The sequence below is a fragment of the Vulpes vulpes genome, chromosome 12, assembly GCF_048418805.1.
Source record: "Vulpes vulpes isolate BD-2025 chromosome 12, VulVul3, whole genome shotgun sequence".
In the NCBI taxonomy this organism is placed as follows: Eukaryota; Metazoa; Chordata; class Mammalia; order Carnivora; family Canidae; genus Vulpes; species Vulpes vulpes.
Window position 1 is genome coordinate 21,846,129 of NC_132791.1, and position 22,883 is coordinate 21,869,011.

General features: G+C 41.7%; 1 protein-coding gene across 4 annotated transcripts in view; it reads right to left on the reverse strand.

The window, feature by feature from the left end:
• Positions 1–5,316: 5,316 nt before the first annotated feature.
• The window catches only part of RECK (reversion inducing cysteine rich protein with kazal motifs), a 90,091-nt gene continuing 72,524 nt past the window's right edge, over positions 5,317–22,883 (reverse strand). For 3 of the 4 annotated variants that reach the window (XM_026013189.2, XM_026013190.2, XM_026013193.2), the window contains 4 exons: positions 22,379–22,589; positions 20,759–20,832; positions 19,783–19,938; positions 17,281–18,896 (listed from right to left, as the gene is read on the reverse strand). In XM_026013189.2, coding sequence (XP_025868974.1) covers positions 18,675–18,896; positions 19,783–19,938; positions 20,759–20,832; positions 22,379–22,589 — 663 coding nt within the window. In that variant the 3' untranslated portion in view covers positions 17,281–18,674. Of the gene's footprint in view, positions 5,821–17,280; positions 18,897–19,782; positions 19,939–20,758; positions 20,833–22,378; positions 22,590–22,883 lie in introns of those variants that run through there. The other variant, XM_026013192.2, reaches the window with a different exon arrangement.

A 22,883-nucleotide genomic window follows, 5' to 3' on the forward strand; every position in this document is an offset into this window, starting at 1 on the left:
ACTATTTTCTGGGAGAGAATTTGTGTAGAATTAGTATTATTTCTTTCTTAAATATTTGCTACAAATCATCGGTGAAGCCATCTAGGCATGGAGGTGTTCTTATTTTTCTTTTTTGGGAGAGGGAAGGTTTTCTTTTTTTTTCTTTGAGGGAAGGTTTTCAATTACAAATTCAGCTTTTTTGATAGATAGGGAACTATTCAGATTGTCCTTTTCTTCTTGGGTGAGCTTTGGTAACTTCTATCTTTTTAGAAATTTGTGTATTTCATTCACCTAAGGGGTGGAACTTGTATGTACGAGGTTGCTAATATTGTTATCCTTTAACTGAATAAAGTCTAACAGCGACCCTTTATCATTTCTGATATTGTGCCTTTTAAAGGTTTAGCAGCACAGTTGATCCTCATTTATGGATTCTGTATTTATGAATTCACCTACTTGCTAAGATTTATTTGTAACCCTCAAATCAATACTTGGCAATGCTGTCAGTCATTGGAAAATACGTGCAAATATTGAAAAATTTGCGTTGCCCAACACACAAGTTCCCGTCTGAGGTTGAATGACGAGATGCTATGAGTCAGCTCTCATACTGTAAACAAATGTCCTTTCTGCTGCCTATGTGGTGCCAGGTTGCCAGGTTCGGGCCATTTTTGTGTTTTCTTTTGGTGATTTTGCTGTTTAAAATGGTCCCCAAGTGAAGTGCTAAAGAGTTGTTTAGTGCTCCTGAATGCAAGAGGGCTGTGGTTGTGCCTTATGGAGAAAATTTATGTGTCAGATAAACTTTGTTCAGGCATGAGGGAGAGTGCTGTTGGCCGTGACTCCCATGTTCACGCATCAATAATATAAATTAAATAAGGTGTCTTTACCCAAAGAACATATAAAGCAAATCTATTACTGATCCATTAACAAAAATGTTGTGGCCAGAAGCTTGTAGGAACCTAACCCATTATTTTCCCTAGCAGCAATGGTCAGGATTCTCTAATGTCCCCTGTAATTTTATAGAACATTACTGCTGCAAATGAGAATCAGTTGTACTATTGATCTCAAAAAACCAGCTTTTTGTTTTATTGATTTTCTCTATTGTTTTCTCACTTACTATTTCTTTGATTTTCCTATTTATTACTTATTTTTTCTGTTTACTTTGGGTTTAATTTGCTCTTATTTTTCTAGTTTCTAAAGGAGGAAGCTAAGGTCATTGACTGTAAGACTTTCTTCCCTTCTAATATAAGCAGTAAGTGCTATAAATTTCCCTCTAAGTCTGTTTTTAGCATAAATACATGTCTGTATTTATGCATACTGAATTTGGTTTGTTGTGCTTTCATTTTTTTAAAAAGATTTCACTTATTTATGAGAGAGAGAGAGAGAACCAGGCTCCATGCAGGGAGCCCAATGTGGGACTCGATCCCAGAACTCCAGGATCACTCCCTGAGCCAAAGACAGACGCTCAACCACTGAGCCACCCAGGCGTCCCCATATACTTCATTAAAAAAAAAAAGTTTATTTAAATTCAATTTAGTTAACATATACTGTATTATTAGTTTCATGGGTAGAATTTAGTGATTCATCAGTTGCATCTAACACCTAGTGCTCATTATATCATGTGCCCTCCTTAATGCCCATCACCCAGTTACCCGATTCCCTCACCCCCACCCCTCCAGCAATTTGTTTCCTATAGTTAAGAGTTTCTTATGGTTTGCCTCCGTCTCTGTTTTCATCTTATTTTATTTTTTCCCTCTCTTCCCCTATGTTCATCTATTTTGTTTCTTAAATTCCACATACGAGTGATATCATATGGTATTTGTCTTTCTCTGACGTATTTTGCTCAGCATACTGTCTAGTTTCATCCATGTCCTTGCAAACGGCAAGAGTTCATTCTTTTTGATGGCTGAGTAATATTCCATTATATATATATATATATATATATATATATATATATATATATATATACACACCACATCTTCTTTATCCACTCATCTGTCAATGGACATCTCGTCTCTTTCCATAGCTGGCCATTGTGGGCATTGCTGCTAAAAACATTGGGGTGCAGGTGCCCCTTCAAATCACTATGTTTATATCTTTTGGATAAATACCTAGTAGTGCTACTGCTGGGTGATAGGGTAGTTCTATTTTTAACTTTTTGAGGAAACTACGTACTGTTTTCCAGAGTAGCTGTACCAGCTGGCCAGAAGGCAAACTGGTAAGAAGTTTCCCCTTTCTCTGCATTCTCACCAATGTCTGTTGTTTCCTGAATTGTTAACTTTTAGCCTTTCTGACCAGTGTGAGGTGGTATCTCATTGTGGTTTTGATTTGTATTTTCCTGATGCTGAGTGATGTTGAATATTTTCATGTGTGTTGGCCATTTGTATGTCTTCTTGGGAGAAATGGCTGTTCATGTTATCTGCCCATTTCTTGACTGGATTTTTTGGTTTTTGGGTGTTGAATTTGATAAGTTCTTTATAGGTTTTGGATACTAGCCCTTTATCTGATAAGACATTTGTGAATATCTTCTATTCCACAGGTTGCCTGTTAGTTTTGTCATCTGTTTGCTTTTGCTGTGCAAAAGCTTTTTATCTTGAAGTCCCAGTAGTTCCATTTTTTTGCTTTTGTTTCCTTTGCCTTTGGAGACATGTCTAGCAAGAAGTTGCTTCGGCTGAAGTTGGAGAGGTTGCTGCCAGTGTTCTCCTCTAGGATTTTGATGGATTCTTGTCTCACATTTAGGTCTTTCATCCATTTTGAATTTATTTTTGTGTATGGTGTAAGAAAGTGGTCCAGTTTCATTCTTCTGCATGTGGCTGTCCAATTTTCCCAGCACCATTTCTTGAAGAAACTTTTTTCCACTGGATATTCTTTCTTGCGTTGTCAAAGATTAGTTGACCACAGAGTTGAGGGTCCGTTTCTGGGTTCTCTATTCTGTTCCATTGTTCTGCATGTCTGTTTCTGGGCCAGTACTGTACTGTCCTGATGATCACAGCTTTGTAATACAGCTTGAGGACCAGAACTGTGATGCCTCCAGCTTTGATTTTCTTTTCAACATTCCTTGGCTATTCAGAGTCTCTTGTGGTTCCATAGAAGTTTTAGGATTGTTTTTTCCAGCTCCGTGAAAAATGCTGATTGTATTTTGATATGGATTGCATTGAATGTGTTGATTGCTCTGGGTGCTTCACATTTTTTGAAACCTTTTATTTGGAGCATAAACTGAAAATTCTTATATATTTTGATAAATTACCTCATCATTATGAATCTACTTCTGGTAATATTCCTTCCTGTGAAATCTACTTTGTCTGATATTAATGTAGTCATTATAGCTTGCTTTCTTTTGATTTGTATTAATAGATTTATCTAATTTCCATACTTTAACTTTTTTTCTTTGTTTCAGCAACATAGGATGTTGCTATTTCCCATAGCAGAATGCCATTTGGCCTCTATGTTTCACAGAATTACAGCCTATTGGCATAAAACTTGATTTTGAGGGGTACCTGGGTGGCTCAAATGTCAGCCTTCAGCTCAGGTCATGATCCAGGGTCCTGGGATTGAGCCCCACGTTGGGATCCCCACTCAGCAGGGAGCCTGGTTCTCCCTCTCCCTCTGCCCCTCTCCTCTGCTTGTGCTCTCTCTCACTCTCTCTCAAAGAAATAAATAAAATCTTAAAAAACTAATAAATTAAAAAACCCTTGATTTTGATATATTTTGAAGGTTATGTATATTGAGTAGTATAGAAATATATAAGACGAAATGTGTACCTTTTGCTTTATTGCAACATTGTTCACACTATTCCCCTTGTGACTGAATGCTCTGTTAAATATAAAAATACAAACTTCATGTGAACAATGTATGACCTTAGATAAGTTACTTGACTCCGTTTTCTCCTCTGTAAAATGGGAATAGTAATAGTATCTCCCTCATACAATGGTTGTGAAGATGAATGAACTAAAACATGTAAAGTGCTTAGAACAGTCCTTTTTTTTTAAGATTAATTTATTTATTTTAGAGAGAGAGAGAGAGAGAGACAGCATGTGCAAGAGTCAGGGGTTAGGGGCAGAGGGAGACAGAAACTTAAGCAGACAGGGCTCGATCTGATGACCCTGAGTTCAAGGCTCTGAGATGATAATCTGAGCTGAAGCCGAGAGTCAGACGCTCAACCTACTGTGCCTCCCAGGAGCCCCAGAACCATTCTTTTTTTCTCTTTCTTTCTTTCTTTCTTTCTTTCTTTCTTTCTTTCTTTCTTTCTCTCTCTCTCTCTCTTTCTTTCTTTCTTTCTTTCTTTCTTTCTTTCTTTCTTTCTTTCTTTCTTCTTTCTCTCTCTCTCTTTTTTTTTTTTTAAGATTTTATTTGGGTGTATGGGTGGCTCAGAGGTTGAGCATCTGCCTTCGGCTCAGGGCGTGATCCCAGAGTACCAGGATTGAGTTCCACATCAGGTTCTCTGCATGGAGCCTGCTTCTCCCTCTGCCTGTGTCTCTGCCTCTCTCTGTGTCTTTTAAGATTTTATTTATTTATTCATGAGAGAGAGGGAGAGAGAGAGAGGCAGAGACACAGGCAGAGGGAGAAGCAGGCTCCCTGTGGGGAGCCTGATGTGGGACTTGATCCCAGGGCCCTGGGATCACGCCCTGAGTAGAAGGCAGATGCTCAACCACTAAGTGACCCCGGTGTCCCCCACAGAATCATTCTTGACACAGAATAAGCACTATAGAAATGTTTGCCACTACTTCATTCTGTAACTTCTAGTCAATCTGTTTCATCACATTAAAAATGGGCAGCTGTAGTTGACAAGATGTAGTTGGGTGTTTCTTTTTATCCAGGCTGACAGAATCTGCTTTTTAATTTGTGTTAAGACCACTTAAACGTGATAACTTTATTTTCCAATTTCTAGGTAACAAATACAAAAATTGATCCCAATAGTAGGCCTAAAGTAAACCATGATAAATTCCTGAAAGTAGAACCATTTAGTTAAATTTTCTGAGCATGATGTAATAAAACTAAAACTTAGTAACAAAAGGTTAACTGAAAAATTTTGAACCATTTATAAATTTTTTAAAGGCTCCTCCTAGAGCAGTGAAAGGCAAAATCAAAGCAGATGTTCAGAGATGAATGACAATGAGAATACTAACTATAGTGTTTAAGAATGTGGGGCATGGACATGAAGTCATGTGGCCCTCGTCCAAGTTCTGGCTTTGCTGCCCAGTGACTGTGATTCGGATCCAGGTGTTGATATAAAGATAGTAATACTTAGAGGATTTTTTCCTGATTACATGAGATGACATTTAGCACTTTTTATTTTTTATTTATTTTATTATTTTATTTAATTTATATTATTCATTTTATTTATTTTATTTTATTTTATTTTATTATTTTATTTTATTATTTTATATTTTATTTATGATAGACATTGAGAGAGAGAGAGAGAGAGGCAGAGATACAGGCAGAGGGAGGAGCAGGCTCCCTGCAAGGAGCCTGACGTGGGACTAGATCCGGGTCTCCAGGATCACACCCTGGGCGGAAGGTGGCGCTAAACCGCTGAGCCACCCAAGCTGCCCTATTTAGCACTTTTTAAACGTCACTGTTTATACCGTGTGTAACATTTCCCAATCACAATTTAGATATGTAAAAAGGGAACTCTGTTTCTCTGTGTAGATCAAGTCCAAATTCAAGTGATGGCAGAAAACAAGCTTGAACAGTGAAGGAAACTTAGTCACATCTACTGCAGTCTCTTGTGGATTAATACTCAACCAATCCAGTATCTTTCCTGGTTCTCTCCACATTTCTGGGTCAACTTCTCCAGACTCAGATTCTTGGCAGGAACATCTGTTTGGTGGAGCCAGGGTCTCATACCTTCACACAAGTTTTCAGAAAGAAAATAGAGAAATGAATGTCTACCCCCTTGCAGCTTCTGTAGTTAGGTACAAGATCTTTCACACTCAGATATAGACTTCTCCACAAACTGAGCAGCCTAAACTCAGCAAATGTCGACCAGATCTCCCTTTTCAGAAAAAGGCATTTTGTTTTTGTCCTAAAATCTCTTTCCCCAATATGTGCCCCATCCCATGACTCAGCCCTTCTCATTCTAAGCTCTTACATTGTTATCAAGTATTCCCCGTATTTTAAGATTCAAACTACGCTTTAAGCCCTACAGGCTTTGGTTCTTGTTCTGCAGAAGTTTTTAGAACAAAAACTTCATTGTAGTAGCTCAATGGGTAGAAAGCCATAGAAACTAGAAATTAAAAACCTTGGCAGAAAAATCTCCTTATTTTATCCTGTTACACTCTCTTTATTACTGTTGTTAGAAAATATATGGGATGCGGCCAAAGTTGTACGTAAAGGAAAATACACAGTATAATAATATGAGCAAAAGCTTTTAGTTAGACTTAGGTTCAAAATGTCCCTGCTCTGCTACTTACCAGCCTTGGAGAAATTCCTTAATCTCAAGGCTTAATTGCATCAACTATAAATAGTGTTAATGATATTACAGTTTATCTTTGGACAATGCGGTAGTAAGAGGCACTGACCACCCCCATGCAGTCAAAAATCTGTGTATAACTTTTGATGCTTTGAAAACTTAACTAATAGCCTACCATTGGCCAGAAGTCTTACTAATAACATAGTCGATTAACACACATTTTATATATCATGTACTATATACTGTAAGGTAAGCTGGAAAAGAGAAAATATTATTAAGAAAATCATAAAGAGAAAATACAGGGCAGCCTGGATGGCTCAGCAGTTTAGCGCTGCCTTCGGCCCAGGGTGTGATCCTGGAGACCGGGAACCAAATCCCACGTCCGGCTCCCTGCATGGAGCCTGCTTCCCCTCTGCTTGTGTCTCTGCCTCTCTCTGTCTCTCTCTCTGTCTCTTATGAATAAATAAGTAAAATCTTAAAAAAAAAAAAGAAGAGAAAATACATTTATTGTACCGTTCTTATGATAACAGCTCTTATGAAACACAAGCTCATATTGTACTGTTCCTTATTTATATATAAAAAAAAATCCATGTGTAAGTGAATCCACTCAGTTCAAACCTGTGTTGTTCAAGGTCAACTGTATTTGCTCCATAGAGGGGTTGTGAGAATTGTGTGAGATAATTCCTTTAAAGCACTTAGTACTATGCCTGTGTAAAAGGAATCCTTGGACAATCTGGAGAAAGTGGTCCAAGAAACTTTTCGTCATTCTTGGCTACTTGTCACATGACTATTCTTCCAATAGGAACTGTCAATAGAAGAGTATGATACACAAGGCTCAGGCTGTGTTGGTCCAATGAGATAATAGATGTAAGATGTAACTGAGCATGGAGTGTCTTCTTAGATTTTATATTTTGCTGATTTGCAGGATAGTATTCCTGATAACATATAGACCAAGTTCATCTCTCAATGCTCCAAATGAGAAAGAAAAGCTGTTGTTAGATGACATCACTGTCAATGTTGGATAAGAGGAAAGTAGGAAGGTAGAAGGGAGAGAAATAGTCACCACATCATATCCATAGAGCTAAACGGTAGATGAGCCTCTTATTGTCCTCCCTTCCTAGGAGAGAGACCTCATCTGAAAACCAGTAAGGAGAGAAACTTCACCATCAAAGGGTCAAGAAAAAATATATAGTGACTTACTATTACTTAATCCTTTGAAAATAAAGGGACTTTAAGGAAAATCCCTTCTTACTGATAATCTGTATTGTTATCGATTGAATGCTTGTGTCCCTCTAAAATTTGTATGTTGAAATCTAGTCTCCAGTGTGACAGTATTTGGAGATGGGCCTTTGGACGATCTTAGGTCATGAGGTGGGACGTCCTCATGAATGGGACTTGTGCCCTTGTAAGAAAACCGAGAGAGTTCTCTCTTCCCTTCTGCCATGTGAACATAAAACTAGAAGTCAGACTGAACTCAGAAGAGGGCCCTTCTCAGAACTCAACCTACTAGCATCCTGATCTTAGACTTCCAGCACCCAGAACTGTGAGAAATAGGTTTCTGTTGTTTATAAGCCACCCAGTTGATGGTAGGTTGTTAGAGCAGCCCAAGCTGACTTAACCATGTCTCTTAGAATTTTGAACCTTACATTTACTAAGTTATAGAAACAATCTATTACCTAATTTGGGGTCTGGAAAGAGAAGGCTATCCCTTGATCTTTGATTTAAAAATGCCCCTAAGATGGCCTGAAATATGACTGATGCTCAATAAATTTTAAATATTATTAAACTATTTATTTTAAAAAATATTTTATTTACTTATTTAATGTATATATAGAGAGGCAGCGAGTGAGAGGGCAGGGAGAGGGAGAGAGGGAATTTCAAGAACACTCCACATTGAACATGGAGCTCGACTTGGGGCTCCCTCCCAGGACTCTGAGATGATGACCTGAGCCAAAACCAAGAGTCAGACACTTAACCTACTGTGCTACCCAGGTGCCCCATATACTTATTTTAAAAGGAAAAAAAAATAAACTAAGCATTGGATGAAAGGAATTTGACAAATTACAAAAAATAAAGAAAAGAACCATAAATAGTGAATGAATGCGGAAATATTTGGGGGCAAAATGTATTGATGATTGCAACTTACTTTGAAACACAAAAAAGTAAGATGGATGGAAAGATGAATAAATAGTGATAAAGCAAATATACTAAAACATTTATTGTAGAACCTCAATGGCGAATATACGGATTTTCAGTTTCAAGTCGTCTATAAGGTTGAAATCTTCCATAATAAAGTATTTAAAAATTGAGTAAATAAATTAATATAGTTAACAGAAAATTATGTATTAGAAAACAGAAAAAGAGCAGAATTGAAAAATACATCCTAGAGCTGGAAAGCATAGAAAATAGATAAAACTCTACAAAATCAAATCGATAAAAAAGTCTAAAGTTGGAGAGAAAAATCAAATGTACTACATTAGTAATAAAAGAAAAGAGGATATAATCTCTTTTCAGGAGTGTTCAGATGGATAAAATTGTCAACTCTCTACTAGTAGTTTTTCTGGATTGGGCAATTACAAATTTTTTATTTTTATTTTATTTTTAAGATTTTATTTATTTATTTTATTTTATTTATTTATTTATTTATTTATTTATTTATTTATTTATTCACGAGAGACACAGAAAGAGAGAGAGAGGCAGAGACACAGACAGAGGGAGAAGCAGGCTCCATGCAGGGAGCCCGATGTGGGACTCGATCCCAGGACTCCAGGATCATGCCCTGGGCCAAAGGCAGACGCTAAACAGCTGAGCCACCCAGGGATCCCCGGAAATTACAAATTACTAAGATTTATTTAAAAGAAAAAAATGGGACGCCTGGGTGGCTCAGTGGTTGAGTGCCTATCTGGCTCAGAGTGTGATCCTGAGGTCTGAGACTGAGTCCCACATCGGGCTCCCTGCATAAAGCCTGCTTCTCTCTCTACCTGTGTCTCTGCCTCGCTCTGTGTCTCTCATGAATGAATGGATAAAATCTTTAAAAAAAAAGAAAAAAAAAAGAAAAAAATCTAAAAGAACCAATAGAGCCATTTGTAAAAATGGAAAATAATATTGCTTACTCAAATAGAGATGGACCCAGAATAGATTTGCAGCCAAGTTCTGTCAAACCTTTGAGAGACAGATGATTCTTATACCTTTTATATATTCTTTTTTTTTTTTAATTTTTTATTTATTTATGATAGTCACAGAGAGAGAGAGAGAGGCAGAGACACAGGCGGAGGGAGAAGCAGGCTCCATGCATCGGGAGCCTGATGTGGGATTCGATCCCGGGTCTCCAGGATCGTGCCCTGGGCCAAAGGCAGGCGCCAAACCGCTGCGCCACCCAGGGATCCCCCTTTTATATATTCTAAGGCATAGAAAACCCACCCTGTTCATTTAATGGAGCTAGAATGATCTTGATTCCATAATTTGAAAAGTATAGCAAATACAAAAAAATGTAGTGCAACATCACTTATGAAAATAAGTGCTAGTCATCAAATTGAATCTAGTAGTGTATTATTTGAATAATACATTATGCCCAAATAAAATTTATTTCAAGGGTATAAGGATGGTTTCACATTAAGAAATATATTCAGTTTATATTAATAAGTCAAAGGAAAACATAAACAGAGGCTAAATGAGTCTTTGATACAATTCAATATTCATTACTGAGTTTTTTTTTTCAAAACCCTCCCAATAAAGTATAGCCCCCTGAAACAAACAAACATGTCATACTTGAACATGTCATGCTTAACAGTAAAATAATGGATATTCCCATTAAAGTCAAGGACATAATTAGGTTTCTAGCTATCATCACTGTTATTCGACTTGGTTCTGGGAGTTCTAACCAATACTAGGGCAACAGAAAGATATAAGAAGCATGGATATTGGAAGGGAGAGAGAAGGAGCTATAAGCTTCCTCCTGGAAAAACCTAAGAAAAGCCGTTAAATTAATATAAAATTAAAAAAATAATAGCCAGAACCAAAAAATACTTTTAAAAAATCAATAGGGGGCGCTTGGGTGGCTCAGTCTGTTAAGCATTGACTTTTTTTTTTTTTTTAAAGATTTTATTTATTTATTCATGAGAGAGACACACACACACACACACAGAGAGAGAGAGAGAGAAGCAGAGACACAGGCAGAGGGACAAGCAGGCTCCATGCAGGGAGCCCGATGTGGGACTCAATCCAGGTCTGCAGGATCAGGCCCTGGGCTGAAGGCAGCGCTAAACTGCTGAGCCCCGGGGCTACCCCAAGCATTGACTCTTGATTTTGGCTCAGGTCATCATCTCAGGGTCCTGAGATTGAGCCCAATGCAGGCTCTGCACTCAGTGGGGAGGCTGCTTGAGGTTCTCTCTCTCCCCCTCTTTCTCTAGCTCTGCTGGCACTCTCTGTCTTGTGCATGCTGTCTCTCAAATCAATAAATAATAACTTTTTTACATAGCATCAATAACCAGTTTGTATCATGGGGGCAAGTTAAGAATAGAAATGAAAGTAGCAATGCATTTTGGAAGCACTCCAAAATGCTTAGGTACAGATTCCAAAATGCTTAGGTATAGATTCATTTCCTTAGACACATGACCACATGCATTTTGAGGATCGCATCCCTTCCTCACAAGAACAGCCTGTGCTTTTAGCAACAAAACAAATGCTCACTCTTCCAGAGGGGTGTTTGCTCCTCGAGGTTGCTTGCTGGTGGGGCAGGCGAGCTGGATCCAGAGTGCCCACCTCGCACACTACCCCAGCCCAGCCTAGGGTCTCAAGTGCTGCTGAGAGGAGGTATTTGTGTAAGGAAGGTGCAGAGCGCTTGGGAGCCCTTGGAAGTGTCCTTCCTCAGGGAGGGTGGGGAGTCTCTGAGCTGGGGAGAGATGCTGGGAGAGGAACCGGGAGGTGAGCAGCGTCAAGAAGGAAGGAACATGTAGGGGGACACCTCCAGAAGATGAAGCCGAGAGGCCTTCCCCACAGTGGGTGTGGTGCTGGAACAAGTGGGCAGATGCTGCCACACTTCCTCCTCCTCTGACTTGGCATTGCCCTGAGCTACTGTGCTGGTATCTTCTTTTTGCTCCACTTCCTTCCCTAAATTGGCTCAGCTGGGCTCTCCCTCAGGGAGGCTGAGCAGCACAGGGGCTCCCTTGCTCCCTTGTCCTCAGGTTTCTGACTGGGTTCAGCAATGGATGGATGGCCGGGTGGAGGAAATGGTGGTCCCTGTAGGGCTCTCCTTGTGTCCTGGTAACCAGCCCACTGCTTTGGGTATAGGGGCCCTATAGCCCCAATTTACGGCTGGCACCCTCATTCTCCCTGCAGTTTCTTATACTCTGCTCCCCACTTTGTAAATAGTCCCCTTATCAAGCTTTCTTCAAATGATCCTAATTGGGGGGTGCCACCTGTTTCCCTGCTGGGCCAGGGCCAACATGAAAGCTTAACTGCTGGCTCAGGAAAGCAACTACTCACATCTCCAGCAGAGTTCAGTGCCAGCTTGGTAGGAGGAAGGCAGGGGAGGTGGTACTCAGGGAGAGGTAGCATGTTATCTGATTAACCTAGTTAAGCCAAGTTCTAGCCAAGATGGGGCTTCCCCTCTGGCAGGAAAGGGCCAAACTAGTAGAGAGAGTAGAGACATCCCACTATGAAAGCCTGTTCTGAACTGCCCCTCACAGGGCTGTGAGGTAACCACCTCTGCCCCCATGTGGACAGAGGAGGGTCCTGTCCCAATTAGGTAGAGATCTTAGTACAGAGAAGGATTATGCACTCACTGGTAGAGGCAGGGAGAGGAAGGAGCTTTGTGGGTAGCTTTTTCCTTTGTTTATATTTCCAGGTATTTTGGGGGGATGCAAATGTTATTTTTTATAATGAGAAAATAATACAGTACACTTCATTTTGGAAAAATGAAAGTGTTTGGAGTTGGGGGTAGGGGTGCAACATGCTTCTCCGTATGAAGGTTTCCTGCCTTACCTTTGCCTCCTACCAGCCTCATTTCCTGAGAAACTACTCGACCTTTGACTTACACGTACTGTCTTTGTGCACATTTTGCTGTGGGTCATTGAGAGAACAAGACAAAAATCACTGCATAAACCGTCAAAAGTGCTGGAGAGCTGTTATCAGTTACTCTCATGGTTTCTATTGCTCCTTGGACTTGTCTCTCTGACCCCACCTAGTGTGCCCCTTGCCAGTCTGACCTGACATTGAACCTAGTTCACTCTGCCCCCCCCGCCCCCCCATGTCCACCCTTGTGGAGCTCTCCTACATGGCTGGCTCCATCCCTGAGCAGCACATATCCTGCCTCCTTGTGCCGGGAAAGCCTAGACCTGGCCTCAGGCCTTGGCCTTGCCCTGACTCGCTGTGTGACCCTTGGATGGTATTTTTGCTCTCTGGCCTGTTTCTCTCTATGTACAAAGTAGAAATCTACCTCCCAGCCCCAAGATTGCTGGACTGGGGAAAGGAACTTCCTGGGAATGATGCCTCTGCTGTCCCTTCCTCAGCTGGCTGGGCTCACAACTCAAGCCACTTCCATAGCTAGGAGACAGGGGGAGAGGAGTATTCCGGAGCACGGCCTTCTGTCCCTTTGAGAAATAGAGCAGCCCAGGGCTGAGGGAAAACCATTAAATCAAATGAAGGAAAATAAAATGTCTTCTAGGGATTTTGTGCCAAGGCCATCAGCAATGCTGGCAGGCTTAACTTTCTTTGCCTGGTGGCTGAGGCTGAATCCGGAGAATGGAGGCTAGGCCTGGGGTGGGAGGCAGGGGGGGCTGGCACCTGGCCTGGCTCAGTGAATGTTTCTTCAGTAGAGTCCAGGATGTTCACAGGATGAAGAAAGCACAGTCTGATAACGAGATCAGTGGATGATCTCAAATCAAAGGTCTCCCCCGACACTGAAGTCTGATGCACACCAGAGCTACGGAGGTCAGCTGGGATAGCAGGGAGGGCGAGGGCAGAGACCCTGGATGCCATTCTGGCCTGACAGTTGAGGCCAGCACATCCGATCTGCCTGATACCTCCCCTTCCTAACTTGTCGGCTCCACTCTTGTGTCACAGGGACTCACACAGACTCTCCCGCTTCTGTACTTTTGCTCAAACTGTACCTGTTACCAAGAATGCATCTCCTAAAGACATCTGGCAAAGCCTTCCTATCAGGCCCTGCTCAAACCAAACCATATCTAAGAAGCCTCTGTCTTCTTTCTCTCCTCCTCCTAACTCCTCCCAAGGCATGCTGTTTGTACAATTAGATTATCCACTCCTGTGGTGTATGAGTAAACCGTAACCAACGGCAGTGCCACTCAGGAGATCTTCGCTGACCACCCTCCTAACCAGAAACAAATGTCCCAAAGCTTGTTTTGAAGACGGCCTAGTGACAGTGACTGGTGCCAATAGTGATACTATGCCAAGCTCACCAAGTCACTGAGAAGTGAGCCTAGGCTAGAGGAGGCCAAAGAGGTCTTTGCGTTGGATGTGGGGTTGAAATTTTAAAATAACCAGGGAAGAGTCCTGAGAAATGAAATGAGGCTGGTTAGATAACTTGAGGTAAGACTGAAGATACAGAGGCAATGTTGATATGGGGTTCTACTACCTAGCACAGCTGAGGGCAGTTACTAGAAAAGTAAAACCATTTTCATGTTTATACCCTAACAAGCTGAGACTGCCAAAAAACCTGGTTTTATCTTGAAACAAATGCTGTTGCTGGCCTTTGCCTTCTTACTGCTCTTCCTGGACTTTGACTCGGCTTGGGCAGCAGTGTACAGACCCTGACTAGCTACAGTCATGCTGCTCTCCTTGGCCAGTTGTCTAGGGCTGGGAATATGACCTGATCCTAGTCCAGGAGGCACAAGAGACAACTGCTGAAGGATTTCTGAGAAGTATTTTTCTTACTCATAAGAGGCACTAGTGAAGGTACTTATGATTCTTGTCTTTCTTCTTGCTCATAAGGCTGTGCTTAAAGCTTAGCTTAGAGCTGAGACAACCACCAGGAAACCATGGCAGAGCTGTGATCTCTACCATGGACACAAAATGAGGATGTGGTGGCATGAGTGACATACATTTGCTATCCCTGTGCTATAGAAAACTGGTGACTTTGGAGAGATCAACCATTTAGTGTCGCCCAGTGACAAGACTTAAGCTCGGGTCCTGTCCTGGAGCCCTTGGGAAACTGCCTGATAGAGCTGGTTCTGAAGTGAGGCATCCAGAAGTAAGCAGCATCTTCCTCAAGTTGGCCTGCTTCTTTTTGCACTAATGGATTTAAATTTTCTGCACTCATCACAGACTCTCCTTTTTGTTCCTATTTTTGTTCTTGTTTTAACAATTATTATTAGTCACTTTGAATAATTCCCTTTCTTAGTAGGTCAGCTTTCAGAGTACCCCCTTGGTTGTTACTGGGCTCTGGTGACTCTAGGTGTGTTCCTGGCCCAAGGGCGAGGCATTGCTGTGTGTTCACAGGTTGAACTGGTTTATGGCTCATGGCTTGTTAGAAAGACACTCCCCAGAGGACATATCAGAAGGCTTCTTCTAGGAAAAGGATTATTTCCTGAGAGAAATCCATTCTATCAGGTTGAGGTGGGACCAGAGCTCCCCTACATTTCCTTCTCTGCCACAGAGGTGGGCATGTGATCCAGGCTGGACCTATGACTCTCTTGGGATCCGTTCCTGTCCAATTATTTTCTGTAGACTGGACAGGGAGCTATTTCATTTGTTTTTCTGGTATCTTGGTTTCATCACCTATGGCCATTGAAACCTCTGGATCTTTCTCTGGAAACTACTTTTCATGTGGTTATCTCACGTTCTAAATTGTCCTCCTACAGACCCACCTCATCCTGAACTTCCAGGTCCTCCCTGCTAAAATTATGGGGGTACAAGAACGTCACTTCTTTCCTCCCACAGCCCAAGTTGTCTCCTACAGAATCCCGATTCAAGGCCTCTACCAGCTTGGCACACTCAGCCTTTAGCAGAATGCTAGAGAGCTAACCAGCGGGGGCTCCATCCTGCACTGGTGCTGGAAAGCCACCAACAATCATACACATGGCAGGCAGGGTGTGTTTGTCATAGCAACATGCAAGTGAGGCGAATTATCTCCCCAAACTGCCCTGACCTGGGATTGTTTTGCCCCTTACTATCTTCAGAGTTCTCACAGTTGTATCATGAGAGCAGGAGCGACCTGTAGAGCTTTCTCTCCTTTAATATTTCCCTTCCCCTAAACCAAAGCACCTCTCTCATTCCTCTAGTTCCTTCTCAGACCACAAAACTACTGATTTTCTGATAAAAAAAAATTTAGTCAGTCCTGGCTATTCTGATGAGAAACAACCTCCATGGTGGACTATATTATTGTTCCAAATACTCATGGTGCCTCCCCCAGCTCCATCCTTGCTGGCTCCCCCTACACCACCCCCCAAACCCACAAAGGATTATACCTCCCTACCTTTTGAACTCATGAGTGGCCATGTGACTTGCTTGGGACAGTAAGATGTAAGCAGAAATAAGAGAGTCACTTCTAAGCAGAGACCTAAGGGACAGCTGTGGTTCTGTCTCTTCCCCTCATCCTTTTGTTGTTGTTTTGCTTTTTGGCTTAAACAACAGATACTTATTTTCTCAAAGATCTGAAGGCTGGGGCAGCCCTGGTGGCGCAGCAGTTTGGTGCTGCCTGCGGCCTGGGGTGTGATCCTGGAGACCCGGGATCAAGTCCCACATTGGGCTCCCTGCATGGAGCCTGCTTCTCCCTTTCCCTGTGTCTCTGTCTCTCTTTCTGTGTGTCTATGAATAAATAAATAAAATCTTAAAAAAAAAAAAAAAAGATCTGAAGGCTGGAAGTCCAAGATCAGGATATCAGCAGGGTCGGTTTCCTCTGAGACCTCTCTCCTTAACTTGCAGATGGCTACTATCTTGATCTGTCCTCATGTGGTCTTTCCTCTATGCACACACATATCTCGGGCACAATGTTCCTGGTGCCACCATGCCAGGCTCAGGGGTATGCTCTTCACCTGATTTTGTACATAGGGCTGACTGAAGATGGTGATTTCAGCGAAGTCTCCAGAGTTAAGTATGTCCACTATCAGCGGGACCTGGCTCATCCTCTCCATTTTCAGAATTATGACTTGGTCTGGGCTGAAGATCAGGTCAGCCAGCCATGCTTTCAGAAAATGCACCAACGGGTCTCCTAGTTCCTGCACAGGAATGCAGCACAGCTGGATGTGAATCCATGATGTGGTGGAAGTGGTGACCTCAGCAGCCTATCCGGGATCTGGGCAGGGGTCCATCGTCAGCCTGGGCCTTAGTGCCACCTGTGCTGTCAACCATGCTAGGACCGGCAGCCCAAGAGCAAGCTCCGAGTAGCTCCCCCAGAACTCCAGGCTCTTTCCTCCCACTTTGTGAGGACACTGGAATGGGTCCTGGAGTGAAGATGGTATAAAGCAGAAGTGCAGCTGACTCACAGTAAACATGTGATGGAAGTAAAATGAGAGCCTCTGTTGTTGTCAGCCATGGAGGTTTGGGGCCTCAGCCTCAGCTGATGGATAGAACTTCCCAGGCTCTAATCAATAGGCCCTCTGTCTCCAGAGCCCACAGTTCTCTCTGCCTCAGGATGTACCCTGGAGCTGCAACACTGGGTCCATGGCAGGGAAGTAGGACTGCCTAGTCTGTTCCTGGGTCTTGGAGGGCCTAAAGCTGGGAAGCTCTGTACTTGACTTCTTGCCACAGTATGCCCTCTGGTCACGCCTCATTCTCATCTGAGCAGCTCTGTTCCAGCTGTCCTGTTTTCCCAGGGCCCTTGGCTTGGAATAATAAAACTCCTATCATTTCTTCTTCCAGAGCAAAGGACATAGCTTACCCAAAAGTTATCAGTGGGTTTCATTTTAAATGTCCATACTGCTTGGAAGTACACATAGTCATATAAAATTATTTTTATTAAAATAGAAAAGCTTTCCAGTATATTGCATTGAAGACATTTATATAGAAAAAGCAATTGCAAAAAATATGCTACATCAGCACTGAGATATTCCGAAAGCTTTAAGTGCTCACTTTTAAACAATATTTTGGTATAATGAGCATATCCCTATATATTTCAAAAGGTACATATAATACTGAAAAAAAATACTTCATGTAAAATCTAAGTTTAGGTGCATACAAACAAGAAGCATTACACTGAATAGCTTATTTCAAACTGTGAAACACATTCAAAGTATTCAATTACTTAGACAACATGCAAACATTTTAATACTTAGACTGACATTTTTAAATATATAAACCATGATTCTTTATAATTCTATATCAAAAAAGAAAGACAGAACACTTATCCACACTGTGCATATCACAAAAAGCAATGTGTCTTCATGAACGGAAAGTACTGGGTTAACATACATGATTGTCATTTTACAAATATGGCTATTTACCTTCTTCATAATAAAATAGAAATATCATGTATTATTTACATGAACTACTAATTATTTCACTTTTTGGCAAGTATATAAGTAGCAGCAATTGGTTTAAAGATTGATGTTTAAAAACTCTAAGTTTGACTCGGATGAATACCGAAGAATATATATCTGGTTAATAAAAAAATGCATAATGCAATACACTTTGATGTGATATAACTTCTTCCTTTCACAAAAGTCATACACACATACACACATTAGTAACCACGGAGCTTACTGCTTGTAATGTATCATGTGAATGCCATTTCCTTAGCTGGCTTTGCTTCACACAACAGATGGGTTCCTGAATTAAATTTCTGTAAATTAAATTTGCCTGATGATTTATATGATAATTCCAAAGATGCACTATCTTTATTTTACACTCTAACAGCAAGCTCTGCACGGTGACCCCTAGCTTCTAGATAGAGTAGTTAATTATCTGTAAACAAACACACGCACATATCAGGAGCGCCTTAATACTTAAAAGAACTTTGAAATGAAGTTTCTGGGTATGAAGCCTATAGTAAAGTGAGGTATCTTTTCTAAAAAAAGTGATCATCTCACTTACCAATGATAATGAATTTGTTTTACGGTGGGAAGGACCCATCTAAGGAGCAAAGTATAAACTATTTTGATCCATCAAAAGCAGACATCCTCTTTTCATTAGTATTTGGAAGAACATATTTTAACATTTGTAAGAACAAAACAAAAACCCTAATATTGGCAGATTAAAAAAAAATACTGTGTGGTGAACAGAGGTGACAAGTGCTTTTTCTCAGCCACTATTCAACTACAAACCAGGAGTCCTGCATGTCTTTCACCATGTAGAAAAATTCAATGGAGTAACATTTTGCACTTTTCAGGGGTGGTCAGTTACATGTCCAGACCATGTGCAAGGCAGGACCCAGGCTGAGGAGGAGGAGGTAGGAGGGGCAGAGGGCTCTGGCCTCGATGCCAGCTGATGGCACACTACTTGAGATCTGTACCTGGGAAATGATGAGGGCAGACAGAGGGACGTGGGATGCCAGAGTGGGGCTGTCAGAGTTGATAAGAGATTCGATCTTCTCTGCTTCTTTATTGCAAGCCTCAATCTGGAAGAGGATAATCACATTTTTAAAATCTAAAACCACAGAGCCAAAAAAATAAAACCACAGAGCCTGTGAAAAGGTCAAGTCAGACAAAATCCACATATATTCCAACAGGGAGAATATGCTTTCTCTGTCCTTCTTTTCTTAACCAAAGTCACATTTTAATATAGTCTTACTTTATTACACCAATAGAAACAGCATCATTGGAAATTAAATCAGAAAAGAAATGAGGCACAGCGCCACTGCCCTTACCCCTTATCCACAGTTAGACAGAATTACCTTCACAGTCACAGCCGCATTAACCATAGTCCCAGTCAATGAGCTTTTGGTGCCTCCTTACTCATCCCAGAGGAAAGCAATGAGGCTTTACCGAGCTTCCAGACTGCGGCAACTTACAAACCGCTTATATTCACCCCCTTCACTTGAGCCCCCACTGTTCTAATGCTGACACCTGGACCCACAGGAGTGAGGCTCACCTCTAGAATATGAGGAAGAAAAATGGGGTACATGAGACCAGTCCCGGTGGGCTTCTCCTCCCGTAGGAGCATAGCCCTCATGAGTCAGGTATCTGCTGCATGACCTATATCAGCCCCTTCCCTCCCTAGGCCTCAGCCACCTCATCAGTACCTAAGCAGATGCCTTCCATGTCTACATTCTCTGAGCCACCTCTCAGTCTCTCTGCTCTGCCACCCATTCTGCTGTCAGATGTGTGCCTGGCCTCAACCACCTAGAAAGTGATCCCCCAGTATAGTTCTGTTCTCCAGAGGCTGCCTGGATTTTCTCCCTCCTGCCCTCCTTAACTTTCCAAATGCTTCCATTTCCTCCCCACTCCTAAGTCCTCCAAACGTCAAAGTGACAAGAAGGTTGCACAAGGCATGCTGAGCCCCACCTGCAAAGCTTTTGGATAATGATCAACAGGAATGATCAGGATTACAATTTCAGATTCAATACTGAAGTATCCAAATACGTCACACTGTGGGACAGATACGTGCATGCGGATTTTCTGAAGTATTTCCAGAACTGTAATTGGCTTTTTGTTTGTTACCTGGAAAGAAAACCTTTCTGTTACTTGAATAAAAGAGGAATTTCTTATTACTGCCTAGGCTGCCTTGCTACCTTGTCTATTAGAACCCCTAAGTGTGGGGCCCCAAAAGAGGCCCTGCTGGCTGAATTCTAAATCTCTCGGGTCCATTCCCAAGGGCTTTTGTCTGACTGCTGAGCTTTGTAGCCAAGATAAACACTCTCATCAGAAGACCCCCAGCCCCTTTTAAGGGACTGTTCTGAGCTGGGAGCCACAGGGAAATAATTAAAGTCTTCCCAGAAAAACACAGGTGTTTCAATGTAAATGGGGATAACTTTCTAGGTAGTGGCAAGTGTTGGCTGGAGCCCTGTCTCCACAGAAGTGGAGAAGTGACGGTACGGAAAAGGGTAAGGGCAAAGTCACCACAGGAAGGTGACAGGCTCTGGAAGCACCCCCCAGGAAGAATGGGGACTGTGAGGTGAGGGCAGGCAGCATTGAAATCATCTGGGCATCTACCAGCCTCTGGCTGCTTGGTTCTGCCTCCAGCCCTCACTCTATATACTATGCAAGCAGGGGACCTTGTCTAAGGTAGGCTCAGGTGGTGTTGTGCAGAGCAAAGTTACCAAACAGCCAAGGTGTAGAGGAAAGGAGCACAGCATTGGGTGCCAGACAGCCTGAGCTCAAACCCTAGTTCTCCTACGTATGAGCTATACAGGGTTGGACAAGTCGCTTTTCTGTGAATTACTTTCTTCCTCTATAAATGGGACAACACATTCTACTCTGCAGATTAAGGAGAGGTTTATCAATAAGGTTTCAACAGTACCTGGCACATAAAGCAATTTACCTTAGCAATAGTATCCAGTTTTTCTTTGTCAAATAAAACTCTTAACATTCCAGCACATAATGGGCAACAAGCACCTGTATAATAGAAACCATTTTATATGTGTTCAGAATTAGAAAATGAGAATTTAAAATATTAGCTGAAATAACCAACCCTTCATTTTGTGTGAGGTGAGTTGTAGCTGTCCTCTCTGATGACTGTACTTTTAGATATATTCCCCGACCAACCTGGATCTTATTATCTATACATTTATTCAAATCCTTCCTCCACATCCTTTATTACTTCTCAGGGGGAGGTTCGGTGGCCTAAGACAGCAGAGAGAACTGGCCTTTCAAGAAGTGTGGGGCCTGGACCCTGTCCTGTCTCAAAACCGACTGTGATCCTGTGCAAGTGCTTTCCTGGGCCGTTGATTTCCTGTCTGCAGAACAAGAGAGCAGATGTTCTAGGGATCCCATGAGTGTTTGATTCAAATTTAATTTTAAAAATTATTTTAAGCTGTTAAAAAACAATAACAAAATAGCAGAACATAGTCTCCAGGAGGAAAGAGGCTTTTTTTTTTTTTTTCTCACTGCTGTGCCCCCATGCCTAGAAGAGTCTCTAGCATACGGCAGAAGCTCAAGAAACATTTGATGAATCCAGGGATGGAGGAATGAACTTGTTAGACTCCAGATTAACCTGTTCCATGCAGGATAAAGTCTTTTCTGTTACCTCTGTTTAACTGAAAAGTACAGCACTATGAAGCAAGTAGCCTAAGAAAACTTGCTATTTACAACAGTCTATGAAATAAGACTTTTTTGATTATATGCAACTAGATGCTAAGGCCAATCTAAGACCACTATCTTATGTTTCTCTGAATTTCAAATGTTTGTGTTCATCAAAAGTATTTCAATTATTCATTCTTTAATTACTTATTCTTTATTCATTAACTACTAGTTCTTTGTTCATTAACTTTATAATGAATAAAATTTTTGCATTTGAATGAAATAGTACCTTATCTGTTTATATATTGGTGTTTGCTGGGAATTGGCCTGAAAAAAGTTTGCCATATATTGTTTGTATTTATTTATGTTTATTTATTTTTAAGTAATCTCTACACCCAACATGGGGCTCAGACTCACAAACCTGAGATCAAGAGTTACATGCTCTTTTGACTGAGCCAGCCATGCACCCTTGCTATTTGTTTTAAATCCAATGGATAAGATGTGATGTCTAAGGTAAACTACAACATTTTAAAGTAGACCCAAAGTAATACATCTAATCAGCATCAGGTAAAGCTAAGACTTTTTTTCTTTAGGATTTTATTTATTTATTTAAAAAGAGAAAAGGAGAGCAGGGGTGGGGGAAGGGGCAGAGGGAGGAGGACAGAGAGAATCTCAAACTGGCTCTGTACTCAGCATGGAGCTCCACTCAGGGCTGGATCCCATGACCTCATGATCATGATCTGAGCCGAAATCAAGAGAAGGATTGATTACCCAATGGAGCCACCCAGGCGCCCCAAGCCAAACTTTCTGAAAAACTTAAGTAAATAGGTCAACCCTCAGTTCTGAGTGACCTACTCTCTGGAGGTGTATAAGCAGGTCTCCCCAGTCCCACCCTTGCCCCACTCCAAATCCTGCCACCTACCTGGTGGGATGATGGGTTTGCACTCAGTCACAGAGAGTGAAGGACACTTCACAGCAGCACACTCGGCTACAGAACCGTACTCTGAGAGGACCCCGACGGCCTGGCAGGGCCCGTAGTAATCGACTGCTACACGATCTGAGTATGCAGCACACACGCTACTATAGGTTTCCCCATTGTGCCCACAGATGGGCTCTGTGGCTCTGCAGAAGGGCTGACAACAAAGCACATTTAGCCTGTAAACCTCTATGGTACATTTTTTCTAACCAAGAGTACAGAATAGAAAGGAAAAAGACACAGGTATAAAATTCCAGGACCCTCTTAGTTAAGCTCCTAAACTTCAGGTTGGGGGTGGGGTCAATAGGGCTGTCTTGAGATGAATTGAAATGATGACTCTGAGACTCTCTGTGACTTGGGTGCTTATTCCTTGTGAACGGATATGAGATACTGCCCCCCTTCACCCCAGACTTCTATCATTCCAGAAATACCTGTTTGAAGAAAACAAGAT